Below are 17,414 nucleotides of genomic sequence, written 5' to 3' on the forward strand. Positions count from 1 at the left end.
CTCAAGTCCCAGCCCCAGCCTGCTCTACCACTCAGGGGAGCTCAGGCCCCGTGCCTAGGCGTGGGTTTGCTACATCTAACCTATCCTTGGCACTCAGCAGCGCACCCAGGCTGGGGCCTGTTGTCTGAGGAACATCTGGGCTCTGCACCTCTCCCTGGCCAGTGCAGGGCTGGGAATTCAGGGTGTCTCCTTCCCTACATGGTCAGGACATCAGGACTAGCGCTCTCTAGGCCAGCAGCCTAGTTCTCTTCCCTAGTGAGCTGAGCTGGAGTCCAGACTCCAAGCGACTCCCTTTCGTTGCTTTTCAGCGCTTCTAGGAAGTCCCCTCACTCCCACTCACGGGAGGGGGGGGGCTAGTTCCACTCCCACCTCCCCCGCCCCTCTGGCCCTGAGCCAGGCTGGGTCCCAGGGGCTATGGCCCTGGTCTGGTTCCCAGCCCCATAGGCACAACTGTGGGAAAACACTGGAGTCTGGGCTGTCCCCCCAGGGGGCACGGGCAGCCAGGGACCACAGCAGGGAAGGCTGCCCTGGGACCACAGCCAGGAATATGGGGGTGAATCCAGCCTCCCTCATGACCCAAGGGACCTTCACTCTCCCTATCCGGAGAGATAAGGCCTAGCACAGAATGCCTTGACCTCATCCCAGTAAGTTTCATTTTCTCGGTTTTATTTGTCAATATAAAAATACTCAAAACATTTACAACAAATAAATACGCGGGGACACAATAAGTTACACTGTTCGGAGCCCTCTTCCTGGGCCGGGAGAGGATACGCTTCTGCCAGCATGCCCTCCCTCTCCCCTTCACCATCTTTCCCAGCCCCGCCCTGGAAGAGGACGAGTATAAAATACCACTGGAACTGGGGCCCAGAGGGAGGCCCCGCCCACCCTTCCCCCAAACACACAGGAGGCGCCATCTCCCTCCCCCCACCCTGAAAACATTCACAGCCCTGGGATAGGGCTAGCCCCACCCCTGGGCCCTGCGCTCCTCCCCACCCCCCAGAAGGGTACAGCACTGCCCACCCCACCCCCATATGTACACGGGTGCCCCGAATTTGGGACAGATGGGGGTAAGAGAGACAAAGTGATCCGACCCCTTCCCCTTCATAGCTCCAAAGACTCACCAGGAGGACCCTAGGCCAAGGGAAGACTCCACAGAAACCCGAAGGCTGTGCCTCATCCACTCACCCATCCACACACCCATGCACACACGCGAACACACACCTGCACAGACACACCCAAATCTTGCAACTTCTGCCTTGCAAAGTTTTGGCTGCTGGGGGTCCCACATGTCCGAGATTCACAGGGGAGGAAGGCTGGTGCCCTGGAGAGCCACTCCAAGTGGCAGTGCCCATGCTGAGCAGGTATTCATGGCCAGGCAGGTGCTGGGCAGTGCCAGTCCCAGGCAGAGCAGGTGCCCGAGCCATGTCCCTGAGGTAGCTGGTGCCTGTGCAAAAGTAGGAGCTGCATCTCCTGCGCGCCCCGCCGATGCAGTGAGTCCCCTCATACCGAGGACTCCTCTGGGTTGGAGTCGGGCAGCGGCTGGCGCTGCTGCAGCTTGCGTCTCAGTTCATCAGCGAGCTCAGGCAGGGGGTGCCCACCCCGGTCCTCTCCTCCTAACTGTAAGCGCACATAACCATTGGCATTTGAGTTCCGCCCACCCCCCAGGTGGAGCCGAGTTGGAGAAGGCAGGGGCTGGCCGGGGATGCCGGGAGGGGGGGAGGGGGGCCCGCCACCAGGCTGGCACCTTGCGTGTCCAGGCACAATCTTGAGCGAGCCATCAGAGTAGTAGTAGCCAACTGGATCCCAAAGTTTCTCATCTGTTTCCGGGCCAGGCCGGAAGGGAGGACTGGTGGGTTCCTTGGGCAGCTCCAGGGGATACACCAGGGTCCTCTCAGCTGCCTTGGCACCTTTCTCCAACTCTTCCCGTAGTCGCCGGCGCAGTGACAGAACCAGCAGCAGCAATACCAGGCACACGGCCCCCAGCGCCACCACAGCCAGCCATACCAGCCCCAGGTTTTCCAAAGGTGCCCGGGCCTCCAAGGTCACAGATGGGCCTGCCACGACAGCCACGAGGTAGCCTTCTGCAGCCAGCCGTGCCCCCTGCTCCTCTGAAAAGCAGTGGTAGGTGCCTGCATGGCGGGGCTGGGCAGCCATCACCACCAGGGCCTGCAGACGGGTGTCATAGAGGAAGGAGCCGGGCTGTTCTGCAGGCAGATCCCGATCCCTGAAGGTCCATCGCGCACGGGCCAGGTTGGAGGAGAGGCGGCAGGGCAGCACCAGGTCTGTGCCCGCTACCACTGTGATGTTCTTGGGTGTGAGCCTGACTGTAACAGTAGAAACAGGAGCAGAGTTACTGAGATGAACCCAGGGCCAGGGGACAGAGGGTCTCTAACTGAGGCCCGGGGGTTCAGTGGCAGGGGAACAAAAAGGACAGCTCACCTTTCTTACTGCCATGCAGGTTACAGATGCTTGCTGTGTCTAAGATGGTCACATGCTGGACCAGCAGAGATCTGGAGGGGAATCGGGGGTGTCAGCACCCTGGCTGCAGCCTATCTGCCCTCTAATGCCCAAGTCACCATCCTTGGAGCCCAACTCACCCAGAGTGGCCACCTGTGGCCACACAGCGGCTGGTGTTGACATTCCAGGCACAGTAGGGGTCCCGGGCAAGGACGCAGTCTGCGCAGGACTGGTACTTGCCACAGGCAGCCAGGGGCAGCTGAACAAGCTGAGAACGGGAGCCAGCAAAAAGCAGCTTCTGCAGGAAAATCAGGGACACAAGGGTCAGTGGTGCTGGGCCACAGCTGGGGACAGCTTGGCCTCCCACAGGGAGCACAGCTCTAAGAGGTGGCCCCAGGGGAGAGATGGTGGAGGTGAGTCCAAAGCCTGCGGAACTCATTGAGGGCTTACTGCAAGCTGGCCTAGTCCTAAGCACCTTACAACTTTGACCTTATTAAACAGAGACAACAGATGCGTCCCCACACTTTCAGACGAACAGCGTGGGAAACAGAACCCCTAACAACAGCAGTGCTGTAGAACAAGGTGTCTTTCTGTTTGAATGGTGGCTGCCAACCTGTGTTGTGTTTGTTCAACCCCACACTTTCTTTCTGACATTATTCCATGTTCTGGGGGAACAATTTTGAGTCACAATAGCTGGTAAAAGGCAAGCCAATCAAAGTACACGGGGCCCTGGAAATATGCCAAGAGTTTGCATGAGGTTGAAAAAAAATGCCAACACATCAGGGAAATGGTCAAGGAAGCGGAAGGCTAAGCCCAGAGGGCCCTGGGGACTGGGAGGAACCAACATCTAGGGGACACCAGAAGCGGCCCGCGGCCCGGGAGGTCTGGCCAGTAGGGGTGTGATCAGAAGAAGGAACTGAGGAAGGAACACATGAGTGGCTGCCAGGCCCCATTCTGGGAACGCAGTCTCAGGGGACCTGGCTATATATAAAGGCGCTGTGGATTCCGCTGGTTACTGCTGTCACTTCCCGGAGCTCTGTCTAAGCTCAATGGGCTGCGTTGTCCTGGCCACGCAGGGAAGCCAGGCAGAAGGAGCAGGGCGGGATGGCACTGAGGACAGCAGCACAGGACCCGATATCCTACCTTGCTTTGAGACAGCACCAAGCTCTCCACGGGCTCCCGGTCAAACACTTGCATCTCCTCGATCAGGTGCACCCAGGCGCCGAGGCTCACAGCCTTGAGCAGCCAGCCGTCCCCTGGAGAGGTACAAGGAGGGGTGAGCAGATGGGCACACAGCACTGGCCATCCCCAGCTGTCCACCCCACCCATGCCCAGCTGCGCCCACCTGTGCCAATGAACAGCATTGTGTAGGTTGCTCCATCGAGCCCCGTGATCCGGTCGGCCACCAGATGGGTGAAGTTGGCCTCCTTCTTTACCAGCAGGGGCCGGCCCCAGCGGGGCGCCACCTGCTCCTCCATCAGTGGGTGCTTCTTGATAAAGTTGAGGGTGTTGTCAGGCAGCTCCAAGGAGCTGGTGTAGCCATGGTGCCGGTGCCAATTGTTGATGCACTACACGGGGCGGGGGACAGGAGGGCACTGTGAGCCTGGGGGGGACAGGCGCTGAGCTGATAACAGGCACACACCCCAGCCCACAGGACTCACCGAGCCAGGCCGAGGGGTGGGTACTGGGTCTGTATAGCGAGCCCACTTCTGGGCTTGCTCGCGGTACTCCTTGTAGGGACCCTCAAACACCCGCTGGATGTCCTCCAGCTGGTATTCACAAACTGCGGACAAGTCCACATCTCCCCTGTCACAGAAAGGGACTATAAGGATCATGCCTGGTGCCCACCTGAACCCATCTCACGCTAGTTCCCAGGCCAGAGCACAAGACAGGGCTCAACGCAAGGTGATCACAGGCACAAGAATATACTGGCAGGTCTAAGATGCCAGCTGGGCCAGGGCCCTGCCTGCCTTCCCCAAGAGCTTTCTTTTTTTAAAATTTATTTATTTATTTATTTTTGTGTGTGTGTGGTCAGCTCAGCCCACCAGGGGGCGGGGCTGGCTGGCATGTGGTGCTGGGGGATTGAACTGCGGTCCCTGTGCTTTGCTAAGCTTGTTCTAAGTAGGTGCTTTAGACCACTGAGCCATCTCACCAGCCCCCCAAGAGCTTTCAATGGGGCAGACAGGATGGGTGTGGTGGCACATATCTGTAATCCCAGCACTTGGGAGGCTGAGGCAGGAGGACTGCCACAACTTGAAGCCAGCCTGGGCTACACGGTGAGTTTAAGGCCAGCTGGAGCTACTTAAGAAGTCCCTACCTCAAAATCACCAAAGTAAATAAAATGAGGCAACAGATCCCTGGTGCTTGCCATGTCCTGACACTGGCCACCTGGCTGCCCTCGGGCCCACAGCCCACAGCAACACACCTGCCCTCCCCCCATCTCCAGGGGGCCCCCTGGTCAACGCACCATCGAGCTCGGAAGACTCCAAAGAAGGTGGTGTTGTGCCAGGAGGCGCCTCGCAAGGTGTGTACTGCCCGGAGCTGGTTGAAGTACAGCTGCCAGTCAGGGGCTGAGCACACCAGCCGCGCCTTCAGGAACGTGGTCCACTTCCTCTGCAGTGTCCGTGCCCCTCCCATGTCTCCCTGTGGATGGCAAAGAGACAGAGCCGGTCAGCTGCTGCCAGCCTGGACGGGCTCCCGGGACCCAAGCTGCGCGCGGGCCTTGGTACCTTACAGACGCGGGCGACGCGCGCCACCACCTGCTCGGCGTAGCAGTCGTACTCTACGGCCCGCTCGCTGAAGAAGAAGTAGATCTTGTCATCATCCCCGGTGAAGCTCCCTACGCTCTCCGGGACGTAGGCAGAGCCTACAAAGTGGGGTTCTGCAGCAGAGCGAGGGGTGTCAGCAGCAGGGCATCAGGGATCTCACTGCAGCCCTGACCCCTCGCCCCATGGTCCTGGCTCCACCATAGCACTCACCATTGAGCCAAAAGGCCAGGTACTCAGTCTTCATGGCGTGGTGGGGGCCCATGTTCCGCAGGATGACAGGCTCTGTGCCCAGGAAGTTGTTGAGCGTGGCTGAATACAGCTCTCCATCTGTGGGGGATGGGGGTTCAGCCAGGGCTAAAGTGGGGTGCAGACCCACGCTGGCCAAGAAGAGATTTGCCCAGCCTGCAACGGGGACAGCCACTTACCCACGAGGAGGCCGGTGTGGCCCTTTGCTGGGTCATACGGACACTTCCCCTTCCCGTCCTCAAAGTCTCCTCTCTCCAAAGTGAAAGTAAGCATGTCCTGAGGATACAGAGAGACCATGAGGAGAAGAGGCTACAGGAGGGACAGGGGAGGCCGAGTCCCCAGGGAGGGGACAGCACTCACAATATAGGTGCACTTGGGCTGGAAGGCATAGGTCCCGCATGTATATAGGTGCGAGGTGTTGTAGGGCTGCAGGAAGCGGATGAAGTTGAAGCATTCTGTCTGCAGAGAGAAGAGGCATCCAGTCAGGGAGGGCAGGAGGGAGGGCCAGAGACACAGGCCAGCAGGCCACAAAGGCGACAGCCACGGCAGTGCTCCCAGTGCCCACCTGGTTGCTCTTCCCTTTCTGGATGCACTCCGTCTTCTTTTCCGCTGGTGCCTCCCAGGAGATCTGGGAACAGACAGGGGCTATCAGTGACGTCTGCAGCAAGGGGCATGTGCAATGCAGGCTCTGTCCCCATGCAGTGTTTGGGGACTTCTTAAAGAAGAGGACAGAAGACCCAAACCACCCCACCAGGGAAGAATCTAGGAAGTGCCACTCATGGCCAGAGATGAGCAGGCTCCCTTGCAGCTTCCGTGCCCACCCAGTGCCGCCCACCGCCTGCCTCTCACCACTCCTTGTAGCTCCAGGGCCTCCACGCTGAAGGCAAACAGGGCCTCTCGTGCCCCCACATACAGCAGCCCAGACTGCTCTGTCAGGGTCAAGGTCAGGAAGTCCTGGATGCCAGTCTGGGAAAACCGCCGCACCACGGTTGCCAGCTCTGTAGGAACAAGGACAGGGCAGAAGTGAGGAAAGTGTGGACAGGCAGGCTTCCTCAGGGTTCCAGGTGCCCCCAGCATCAGCCTTCCTTGGCCCAGTGGTCTCCTGAGCCCTTCACCCTGGTTGCCCACTTGAGAGCTTGTGATGCCAGCCAAGTCCCTGCCTGGCAACAATGGGCATTTTCCAAATAGGCTTTGGTCTTAGGAGCTCCACATGCCTCCATGGTTTTCCTCTACCCAGGAGGCCACCAATCTGGGCTGGTGAGGAGGAAGGAAGGGTATCTCAGCCACAGCTTCCGGCCAGCGGAAGCCATCAGACGGATGGTCTTGCACTCCGGGTCAGCAGCACCTCCGGCCACAGCCGGGTACTTCCCCACCCCCGCCTCCTCACTGCCATTTCCTTCAGGGTCTAGCCAGGCCCAGCCATTGACCCAGCTGAAGCTCCTAGCTTGGGGAAATCCTTCACTCCCAACTGGACAAAAATTGGGGCTGCTGGTGATGTGCACACAGCTGGCAAAAGAGCAGGAGAAGAGAGATGGGCGCCTGGAGGTGGCACTGAAGCCTGGGGCTCAGCAGCCTCATCGGCACACACGGAGCACATGACTCTCACAGCCTCAGGATCCCTGCATCAGTCAGGCCCCTTACAGCCACCAGCCCGCTCTGGGTCCCCTCAAGCCAACCTCAGCCTCCGGAGGCAGGGAAGGGCCCAACCTCGGCGAGCACTGCAGGGCTTCATTAGTGTCTGTGCACAGCTTGTGGGAGGTGAGCTCACCCGGGTCCCCAGAGTACAGGGATGATACAAACACCTGACATCACCTCGTCGCACAGGTGTGTGCATGGCCAGCAGGCTGGATCCACTCTGCCTCCCCTGGCCTAACTACACTTCCACACACCCACCTACTCAGGGCCTTGGCATCTGGGGGCAGCAGAAGGACCTACTGGGATAAATGAGGGGACTTGTGCGGACTTGGTGGCTGGGAAGGCTGCAGGCCAAAGGCTTTGGTTCACACTCTTCCCAGCTAAAGTTTCTCTTTCTAGGTTTCCAAGCACTAACACAAGGAGACCAGGCATCTTCTCCCGCTACTTCCGGGGTGGCCAGGACTGGCCTGGGTGAATGAAGAACCCACCCCCCACCTCCCACCCCCCTAGCAAAGCCGTGCTAGGTATCACAAAGGCGCAGACCCAGGCCCTGACTTGAACTACCAATCCTGGGTCCCTGGCCGGATGCACTTTTGAGAAAGCAGCTCCACACAGGTCACCAGAAGGCCAGTGACCCTTGGGAAATTCCTCTTCAAGGGAAACCTATCTCCCCGACAAGCCTCCATCCCTCTGCCCCTCCTGCCACCCCCCACAATTCAGACACTCACCCCCAGAAGATACTGTCTTCCGGGGCACAAGGTTCCACCACATCTCGGCCCCAATGCCCAGGCCCCACAGCCTTGCTGCCAGCAGCCAGATGGCCCAGTACGGGGCCATGGCACTTGCCTCAGCTCTCTGCTCCAGGCCAGCAGCCCTGGAGAGGGAAAGAGGCGGTCAGCAAACAACCCAGAAGGGGGCCACGAGGAGACAGCACAGAGAACACCGGATCAGGCTGTTGGGGAATCCCCACTGGCCCTGCCCACTCTGGGGCAGAGGACCCAGCTCTGGCCTGCCCCCGCCCCCCAAGACCCCAGACTCCTGGGGATCGCGAGAGGCGCTGAGCCAGCTGGAGGCGTGGACAGACATCAAGACCTCCAAGGCCTCAAGGCCACCTCATACCCTCTCCTCTACTGGAAGTTGTTCAAAAAATAAAGGAGGGACACCCTTTTCCCACACAAGCCTTAGAGGTACAGGAGTTCCTTAATATAACCTCCAGAAGCAGTACCTGTAACCACTGGGGAGGTGCTGCCTCCACATCTAATCCTGCCAGGTCGAGAACTAGGAATGTGGGGGTGTGAGGTGGGATGGAGTTCGCCAAACAAACAAACACCCACGGGGGCGCGGTGCAGCAGGTCCTGGGCCCCGCTGATCTCCTCCCCCTAGGGCAGACAATGGCCCGGCAGAGCCCCAAACCCCGTTCCACATCAGCAAGGCTGGGGAGGGAGCGCTGCTGGAAGCCCGAGGGGCCCAGTTTCCCGAGGCCCCTTTGTTGCCCAAGAGGGAGGCAGGAAGTGGGTGGGATGGGCGTGGAAATGACCAGGGCCTCATCCTGTCCCCTCACAGTCTTCCAGGAGACACTAGCCCTCGGGCTGCGGGCGGCAGGACAGAGAGCAGGCGCGGGTCTCATCCAGGGTCCCCCTCAAGCCCCGCGGCGCTGGGCGCTGGCAGGCAGGGCACCGGGCGGGTGGGGAAGGGGTGGGGAGCTCGAGGGCCGGCGCCGGTACACTCCCCCGATCTAGCGAACCTCCCCAGTCAGGCACTGAGCCCCGAGGACCCTGGCATAGGCAGGCCACAGAGATTGGTTTCCACTGCCCCAGCCCCTCCAAACTCGGGTAGAGCAGACAGAAACGGGGAACCTGCTCACTCCAAAACAAAGGGTCCCGGCCAAGACCCTATCCCGGGTGCCCCCAGTTCTCCCCTCCCCCAGCCCCGGGATTTGAATGCAAACAAAGCGGCGGCGCCCGGAGCGTGGCTAGCCCTGCTGAAGACGCCCTCTGCCGGTCCGGAACCCCAGCGCCGGCAAGGCGGGGGAGCTGGGGCGCGCTAGCCCCAATAGTCCCCCCAATACGTCCCAGCCACGAGGCTGTAACTGCGGCCGGAGCCAGACCCCCGCGAGTGCTCTGAGGACTCGACCGCGCCGCGAGCCCCCTCCCCCAGCTCCCTCAGGGCGGGGTGCTCGTGTGGCGAGGAGGTGGCGGGGTGCGGGATCCAAGTGGGGAGCGCTTCGCACCCTCGCCCACCCCGCAAGGCCGGCCGCGGACGGCGACCAGGCTTGGGCCGTGGAGGACCTAGCTTCCAGGGCCAGCACGCCACCCCCCTTCCGCCAGGGGAACAGGAGGGCGGGGGGGCGCGGGAGGGAAATCCGATCCCACAACATCGGCCTCGGTCCAAGCCCGCCCCAAACTTTCCGTCGGGGGTGGAGGAGCTGGGGGCAGCTCCGGAGCCTGGCAAAGATCCCGGCCGCGCGCCGGACGGACAGTACGAGGGATCCCGCGCCCCCAGACCCGCCCGTGCCGACTCGCCCAGTTCCAGAGCACCAGCGGTGGGGTCTTCCACGGACCGCGCTCTAGGCCGCCGCCCCCTGCCCCAGACACTGTCCCCGTGCGTGCGGCAGCTCCTGCCCGAGCGCAGGGACAAAGCGGCGGCGGCGGGGCCCCGTGGCTCCGGCACCGCGCGAACCCGGCCTCACTCACCTCTTACGCGCAGCTCGGATCCCGAGCGCTGTTCGTGCGCTCGGCTCCGGCCCCGCTCCGCCCTGGCCCCGCGCGCTGCCCGCCTCCGCGGCCCCCGCCACCGCCCCTTGGTCCCGCTCGGCTGCGCGCCCCGGCTAGGGCTCAGCGCTGCTCTCCGCGCCGGCTCTTTCTCAGCCGTCGCCGCTCTCCGCCCCCTCTCCCTTGACGTCAGGCCGGCGGGGGGGGGGTCGGCGGCGGCCGGATTCGGGACGCTAAGGCCCGCCCAGGAGGGGGCTGCGACCCGCCTGCCCGCCGCCCGTTGTGCGCCCGGGGGTTCGGGCGCGCGCCCCTCCCCGTGCCCGGACGCCCAGCGCTCTGGACTCGCGGGCTGCGACACGGCACCCGGGAGGGGGTGGGGCGGGGGAGGGGCTCTGGGCAGTGCCGCCCGGGAATCGGACTTACCTGGTAGCTCTGAAGTGTCCCCTGGAGACCTGCGGCAGGCCGAGCTGGGGAATAGGGCTCAGCGGCTCCACACACACCCCCACTTACAAGAACGGAGATGGGGGAGGGGCTCAGGACAGAAAATCGAGGATTCTCTTGGGGCGCTGATTTGGTCTCTTGGCCCTCAATTCTGCCTCCTTTCTTGGTCTCAGAGGCCTTAGGCTGGAACGAGCCTTGCAGTCCAGGACCCCCTCCTCCCCCCCGCCCCAAGGCTCTGACGGTAGATTCCTTGTCTCTGGTGCTGCAGGCAGAGCCTGCCCCCAGGAAATGACTCCTCTGGTGCCACCGGCGGACTGGTTAACAAGTGGTACGAGCCTGCTGTTCAGATGAAAGGGGCTGAAAGAGCCACGCTGCGATTGCCACCACCACCACCTCCCAAAGGCCAGCCTCCGCCCACTGCCTCCCCTAGAGTAACTTGGAGCTCAGACCCAGGGTAGCTGCCTGGTGAGACTTGCTTCAGGCCAGCTGGGCCTCAGAGCCAGGCAGGTGGATAGAGGGACCTCGAAGAAGTCATTCACGAGCACCTGAAGCAAGATGCCACACCCTGGTTGGAGGCAAACGGGACTAGTGGGGACTGAAGGCCTTGAAGCTCCAGTGGTGACTTTAAGCCGGCAGTCCTGGAGAGTGCACTTCAGGCCTTGTCAGCAGATCTGGAGTATAAATCAGGGCGACAGCAGCTTTTGTTCTGGGTTAAAACTTGGCATCCAAAAAGTGGAGACCAAAAAAGCAGTGGAGATAATTGAGAAAAGCAGCCCAGTTGGGCTTTGGTAACAATCGGGTCTTTGCTGGTGCACATAAAGGCCCCTTTTCCCTCCCTGGCCAAGCCACATTGCCCAGCTCCTTTCCACCAGGAAAAAGACTGGCCTTACAGATGCTGAGATAGGGGAAAGCAGATGACCTGGGGTGGGGTAGGCAGGGAGGGAGAAGATGCAGGGTCTCATCAGGATTGGCCCACACCCACTGAAGTAGGGGTGCTTGGCTGGACAGCTGACCCCACATTCTTTCTTCTTTCCTAGGATTTTACTTTATTTTATTTTTTTTAGACAGGGTCTCACTGTGTAGCCCAGGCTGGCCTCAAACACGCGATGATCCTCTTGCCTCAGCCTTAGGACTGTTTGGATTATAGGTGTGCACCACCATACCTGGCTCCTACTGGTTAGATTTTGCAACCTGCTTTTGCATTTTCATTCTGTCCTTTAAAAAACTGGCATTATTTCCCTCATTTATTTTATCAAGAAGATGAAGCAACTGGCTCAAATTCACATGCAAATTCAGAAATTTTAAACTAAGTTTTGGGCTGGCTTTCAGTGATACACAACTGTGATCCCAGCATTTAGGAAGCTGAGGCAGGGGGGTTTCTGTGATTTTGAGGCCAGCTGGGCTGCATAATGAGTTCAAGGCCATCCTGAAGGAAACTACATAGTGAGAGCTTGTCTCAAAACAACTAAATAGCAATAATATTAGTGATAAATTAGGGCTTGAAGCTGGGTGCTAAGGTAGACAACTATAGTGCCAGTTGCAGTAACTGGAGAGGCCGAAGCAGGAGAGTTGCTTTGTTGCCTGGTTAAGCCTGTACGTTTGAGCCCAGCCTGAACAACATAGTGAAACACCCATCTCCAGAATATTTTTTTAGTTTAGGGGTTTTTTTTGTTTTGTTTTGTTTTGTTTTGTTTTTAGATAGGGTCTCATCATGTAGCCGAGGGTAGCTTCAAATTCATGGTGATCCTGCCTCGGCCTCCCAAGTACTGGATCACAAGCATGTGTCTCTATACCTGGCCTCAAAATATTTTTTGGAAAGATAAAATAAATAGACTCCCAAATCTGTCTTTTCCATAAGTAACCGTATATCCTGACAATGTTCCACTTCCTCTTTCCCTCACCTTCAAGCTGCCCCCCAGCTCCTAGGGTGAGGGACATCAGCGAGACCTGAGCTCCCTGGCTTGCCTGCCCTCCAAGGTGGCCCCAGTGGAAAGTTTCAAAGGCGGTTTGGTTTCACTGGCAGGGACAGGCTTTTTCTGTACCTCAGTGGCAGGCGCCAGGGCCCCCCAAGCCAAGGGTGTAGGCAGGAAAGAGCAGCCTGGGGGTGCCCCCCACTCGGCCACCTCCTGCACTTCCTGCTGCTCGCTCGCTGTGCATTCCCCACATGGGCCCTGGCTGTGGCCACGGGTGGGCGGGCAGAGGATAAGGTTGCCTCGCATGATTGTTCATGATTCATCCTTTTAAAATAAAAAGACAACTGGTAGAAAAATAAGGATTCTAGTGTCTTCCATTAAGGAAAAAATGACTTCCAGGCAGGATGGTACATACCTGTGATCCAGCACACAAGAGGCTGAGGAGGAGAATCGAAAGTTTGAGGTCAATTTAAGCCCCATAGTGAGCTCAAGGCCTGAACTACATATCAAAGCCCCATCTTAACAAACCAACAAACGTTACTAGTAGGGGCAGGGGCTCATGGATCCGCCTGGCACCTGCTGTGGAAGTCACCCACCATTAGATGTTTTTTTTTTTTTTTTTTTTTTTAACCTGGGATTGAACTCAGATCCTTTGGTACTTTTTATTTTATTTTTATTTTTATTTTTGGTGGAACCGGGAATTGAACTCAGGTCCTTGCGCTTGCCAGGGAAGCGCTTATTCCACTGAGCTATGTCCCGGCCCTACACCATTAGATGTTGACGGACACCTTACTCGCACCATTTTCTCAAATGCTGGTGGCCAAGTAGGAGAAATCCAGAGATGTGTCACAGGCCTCCCAGAGAAGCCAAAGCCGGTCCTCAAGGCCTCCCGTCAGCCATGGGCTCACGAGGCCAGCTCACCCACCACTGTCGCCAGTGACTGGCAGGAGGGAGGGGCATCCCCTTGTGCACACTGGGGTCTTCAGTGATGGCCACCTGGCCCATTTCCAGAGCTTTCTGTAAGCTGGGGACCCAGGCAATGGGGACATAGGAAAAATACTTCCTCTGTCTACGTCCTGCTCGGGGGGAGTTATCGAAGCTGTCCACCTGGGCAGCCTTTCCCTTCCCACCCCTCCCAGCCACCATCAGCAAACAGAAGCAGGAAAACATCTGTCAGCACAGCCCCGGATGCTGCTGTTCCAGTGGCTTCCACCAGGATGTTCCCTGCCTGGCCCCAGGGGCTTAGGGGCCCAAGACCTGGACTTTAAAGGTGAAGCCACTGATGGCATCACTGTGGGACTCGCAGCCTTAGGGGCACTGGGTCCCAAGCTGATCCTGGCTTTTAGGTCTGGTCACTTCCCAGCCAGTCCCAGAGAGGGCCCATTACATGGCCCGGGGGACAGCATGCGCCCTTGGGTGACCTCATGGTGCACACCTCTGCTCAGGTTACAGCCAGGTCTCTGGAGGCTCTGAACTGTCACCCACACCTCCTCCATCCTCGGTGTCTGTTTCTCTCTTGGGGATGAGCATGTTTGGGGAGCCAGGAACCAGGCTGCGGAGAGGGGTTCCAGGTGTCTGCAATGACAGACAGCTCACCTCCTGCTCTAAGCCAGCAAGGGGCGGCCTCAAGAGCTGGAAACTCCCCGATTCAGCTTCTCGGGCCTCCTGCTTGCTCTCTGCCCCTGGCAGTAAGAACAAAGCAGGGAAATTTCAAAGGTGATTTCCAGGTTTCCAAAAGAAACTGAGTAACTGTCGGGATGTACGCGCTGGTCTCGGAATGAGAAGGGTGCAGCAGGCAGGGCCCCTGGATCCAGGAGGACCTGCAGCTGACTGGGGCCTTAGGCCACTGGCCCAGGGAGAGAAACCAGAACTCACAGCAGCGCTGCTGGGGAATCCAAGCTACCCTGGCCCTGGAACAGTTTCTTACATCTCTCATTTGGCAAATGAGGCAGAAAAGATGTCCAGTGTGGTGTCCAGCACTGGACCTTGCTTGTGCCCGTGACCTCTGAATAATAGATGCCCCTGCTTCTGGCAGCCTGGGGACCCAAAAAGGGACACAGCTGCACTTCGGTATGCACACAGGGTCATGGGCCTTAAGGTCTTTTTGCATAAAAGACAGCAAAGGAAGCTGGGAGTGGTGGTACACACCTGTCATCCCAGCACTTGGGAGGCTGAAGCAGCAGGATCTCTAGCAGACCCTGTCTTGGCAAACAAACAAACAAAAATAAATAAACAGCAAAGTGGTACACATCAGCCATGGGAAGCTCCAAGGGAGGCACCCAGGGTGGAGCAGGGGGGCAGACACCAGGGAGAATCCTCTGCCACTTCTTAACTTCCTTGCATGCTCCCTGCAAAGCCTCATCCCAACCAGGAGTCAGGAGGGAGCAGCAGCCAGCGTGCTTTTAGGGCTGGGGTGGGTGCCTACTCAGAGACTTGTTGGGTCACAGAGGCCCATTCAGTTCCCAAGGGGTTCGAGTGGGAGATACCTGGTACCTGTCAGGGATCGGAGCCCACAGAACTGATCTGAGGCCAAGCTGAGGGAACCTCTAGCAGGGTCCAGAATTGTCCTTCTGCTACTGCTAAGTCTGTGACACTGATGTCAAGGTTGACAATAAATTGTATCAAGCATAATTACAGCTCACTGGGTAGCCTCCTCAGTAGGGGTGGGAAGGCCCTAGAAAATGTCCTTAGCCCTGTTCCCAGGGTCTGACAGCTCTTGGGCCACATGGTGAAGATTTCTGCCTGGGGTTTGTGGGGCAGCCACAAGGTGAGGGCGTGCAGGCCACGGGGTGGCTGGGTTGGGTGTGAATCCTGGGGACAGGGACTGCAGGAAATCTCCAGACCACTGAGGCTGAAATAAGACTTTAATATGCACAAAGGAACCTCACATTCATGACTGGGAGAGAAGAAGGGGGTGGGGAGAGCTGCAGCCAGCTTGGGCTGGGAGGACCAGAGGCCCCTGGAGCCAGAGCTGGAGTCAGTGGCCTTGGGGGAGTGGAGTGGGCAGGGAAGGTGCCGCAGGTGGGGGTGGGGTAGTGGCACGGTGAGGTCCTGCTTCTTCCGGCTGGTCACATCTGGGTGTCCCCAGGACTCCCTCGTTGGCTGCTGCAGCTTCTTGAGCCTGGTCGCTTCTGGTTTGAGTCAGGAGCCAGGGCTGCCCTGCCCTTGCTCCTCAGATATCCTTCCAGGGGCTGAAGTATGACACCTGTGGCAAGGATACAAAAGGCCACGATGGCGGGGCTGGGGCTGCCCACTGCCATGAGGCCCTGGACATGCGGCGCCACCACAAGCCTGCGCTGCACCAGGCACTGGGCCTCACGGTGCCCGGAGGGCTCTGTGGGGTCCCCGTCCCTGCCCAGAGGTGCTTCGCGTGCCAGTGCTTCCTCTCTGCACATGCACGCTTCCCAGCAGAGACTGGTGTGATCCGGTCCCTGGGAGACCCAGCTGTGTTCCAGCTTTCTCAGGGACTTGCGAAATCTGAGCCCCAGCCACAGCCTGTGGCCAGTGTATCAGCCCGAGTCAGAGGTTGCCAGGAGGGGATGAGGGGATAAGAAGAGGGGCAACTGGGAGCCTTGAGCTGGGAGGAGGAGGAGGAGCATGCCCCTCAGGCCCAGGACCTCAAGGAAGCCCTCAGGAGTTGCTGGCAGACAAGAGGCCAGGAGTGAGGCTGCCTGTACTCCAGGTCAGCCTGGCTCTGGGCCCTGATTGTGACATTCACTGTGAGACAGGTCACGCTATTTAACTTGGTTAGTTTGCTTTTCTGCACACGAGCTCCTGCCATCAACAGCCTCATGACAGTTACTTTTGTCCATACAGAAAGGGGCCTCACTTATAAATTGTAGCCAGGTGTGGTTATGCACACCTGTAGCCCCAACACACAGGACACTGAGGCAGGAGGAGCCAGCCTGAGCTACCTGGTGAGTGGAAGGCTAGCCTGAGCTGCACAGTGAGACTGTCTACAAGACAAAACAATGCAAATTCACTAACTGGAGGTGTGGTGGTGGCAGCCAGGAGTCCTAGCACTTGGCAGGCCGAGGCAGGAGGGTTTCCAGGAGCGCAGGGGCAGCTTGGGCTACATAGGGAGTTCAAGGCCATCCTGAACTACAGAACAGACCTTGTTTCAAAAAAATTTTTAAAAATATATGCTTTTTTAGCATTGTTACTGCTGAGAAGAGCTGAGAAAATGTGAGAGATAGATAACATTGCTTCAGAACTGCAAGGGGAAAGCAGCAGCCTGGAACATTCCTCCCTACTGAGCAGGAGTCCAGCCTGAAGCCCAGAGGAGTCCCTGTGTCCCTGCCTGGGCTCTGGGTTCTTGCTAAGAATCTCAACCCCTCCCCGGGGACCCCCACCAGACACCCACCCTGGCCAGGGGCACAGCAGCTCTCAGTGGACTGTGGACATGCTGCTGGCCCCAGCCAGCCCTGCCTGCCTGCTTCTTTCACTGTCCAGGGCTGGGGCTCCCGGGCACCTTGGGCTGGCAGCGGGCCGAGAGCTCCTGCCAGCGGATGTAGGTCTGGGTGGCCAGGTCCTTGAGTCGGGTGCGGTGCATGGCCTGGGGGCTCTCCCGGATGTGGGTGCAGATGTGGTGGTCAAGTTGCATGCACAACAGCTGCAGCTCACCCTGCCAGGCCAGGGAAGAGGCAGAGGTCAGAGGGGCTGAGCAGGCACACCCCAAATCCCAGGACAGGCAGGGGGTGTGCGTGGGCATATGACTCTGAGTGACAGCTCAGGAACAGGGACAAGTGCTAGGCACACAGGTTAGGCTGTGGGATACAAGGGCAGTGGGAGCCCCTCCTGGCCACTTGGGACACTCACCCAATGCTCCGGAGTGACATCCTGACTGTTGACCACCACACCAGCCAGGGTCAGGAGGCTGTGGCACAGGTAGCAGACCTGGGGAGGGCACAAAGACTAGCGTCTCTACCTCAGCCCCTGCCCTGCCCTGTGAGCTCTTTGCTCTGGATTTTGTGGGTGCAACCTTGCCTGACAGCTGAACCCCTGGCTTGTGTCACTGTGGCAGACACTTGAGGTGCATCAACTCAGAGGAAAGAAGGGGATGCTGGGTCTCAGGGCTTCGGGGGCTTCAGTCCATGGTGAGCCGGCCCCAATGCTTTCATCTTGGTACTGCCTGGCTGGCAGGAGGGGACACATGACAGAGGATGCCTGCTTCACTCATGGCATCCTGAGGCAGAGGGAGAGAGAGAGAGAGAGAGAGAGAGAGAGAGAGAGAGAGAGAGAGA

General features: G+C 58.9%; 2 protein-coding genes across 4 annotated transcripts in view; both read right to left on the reverse strand.

Moving 5' to 3' along the window:
* Positions 1–1,020: 1,020 nt before the first annotated feature.
* Sema4c (semaphorin 4C) lies at positions 1,021–9,868 on the reverse strand. Of its 3 annotated transcripts, none has more exons than XM_004633170.2 (15): positions 9,800–9,868; positions 7,835–7,980; positions 6,321–6,469; positions 6,037–6,099; positions 5,832–5,930; positions 5,651–5,747; positions 5,436–5,552; positions 5,187–5,338; positions 4,925–5,100; positions 4,119–4,263; positions 3,803–4,025; positions 3,601–3,713; positions 2,598–2,755; positions 2,440–2,510; positions 1,021–2,324 (listed from the first exon to the last, which is right to left on the reverse strand). In XM_004633170.2, exons 2-15 carry the CDS (start codon positions 7,941–7,943, stop codon positions 1,501–1,503), a joined length of 2,496 nt encoding a protein of 831 aa, XP_004633227.1. In that variant the 5' UTR covers positions 7,944–7,980; positions 9,800–9,868; the 3' UTR covers positions 1,021–1,500. The 3 variants fall into 3 exon arrangements, with proteins under 3 accessions (XP_004633227.1, XP_023573259.1, XP_023573258.1); XM_023717491.1 differs by lacking the exon at positions 9,800–9,868 and adding an exon at positions 8,332–8,733 and having other exon boundaries at positions 5,217–5,338; XM_023717490.1 differs by lacking the exon at positions 9,800–9,868 and adding an exon at positions 8,332–8,733.
* Positions 9,869–15,094: 5,226 nt separating this feature from the next.
* The window catches only part of Fam178b (family with sequence similarity 178 member B), a 77,538-nt gene continuing 75,218 nt past the window's right edge, over positions 15,095–17,414 (reverse strand). The window contains exons 12-14 of the mRNA XM_023717369.1: positions 16,990–17,067; positions 16,643–16,795; positions 15,095–15,376 (exon numbers count right to left, since the gene is read on the reverse strand). Of these exons, the coding sequence (XP_023573137.1) occupies positions 15,344–15,376; positions 16,643–16,795; positions 16,990–17,067 (264 nt within the window). The 3' untranslated portion in view covers positions 15,095–15,343. The remainder of the gene's footprint in view (positions 15,377–16,642; positions 16,796–16,989; positions 17,068–17,414) is intronic.

This window comes from Octodon degus, unplaced genomic scaffold, assembly GCF_000260255.1.
Source record: "Octodon degus isolate 3935 unplaced genomic scaffold, OctDeg1.0 scaffold00052, whole genome shotgun sequence".
NCBI classification, from domain to species: Eukaryota; Metazoa; Chordata; class Mammalia; order Rodentia; family Octodontidae; genus Octodon; species Octodon degus.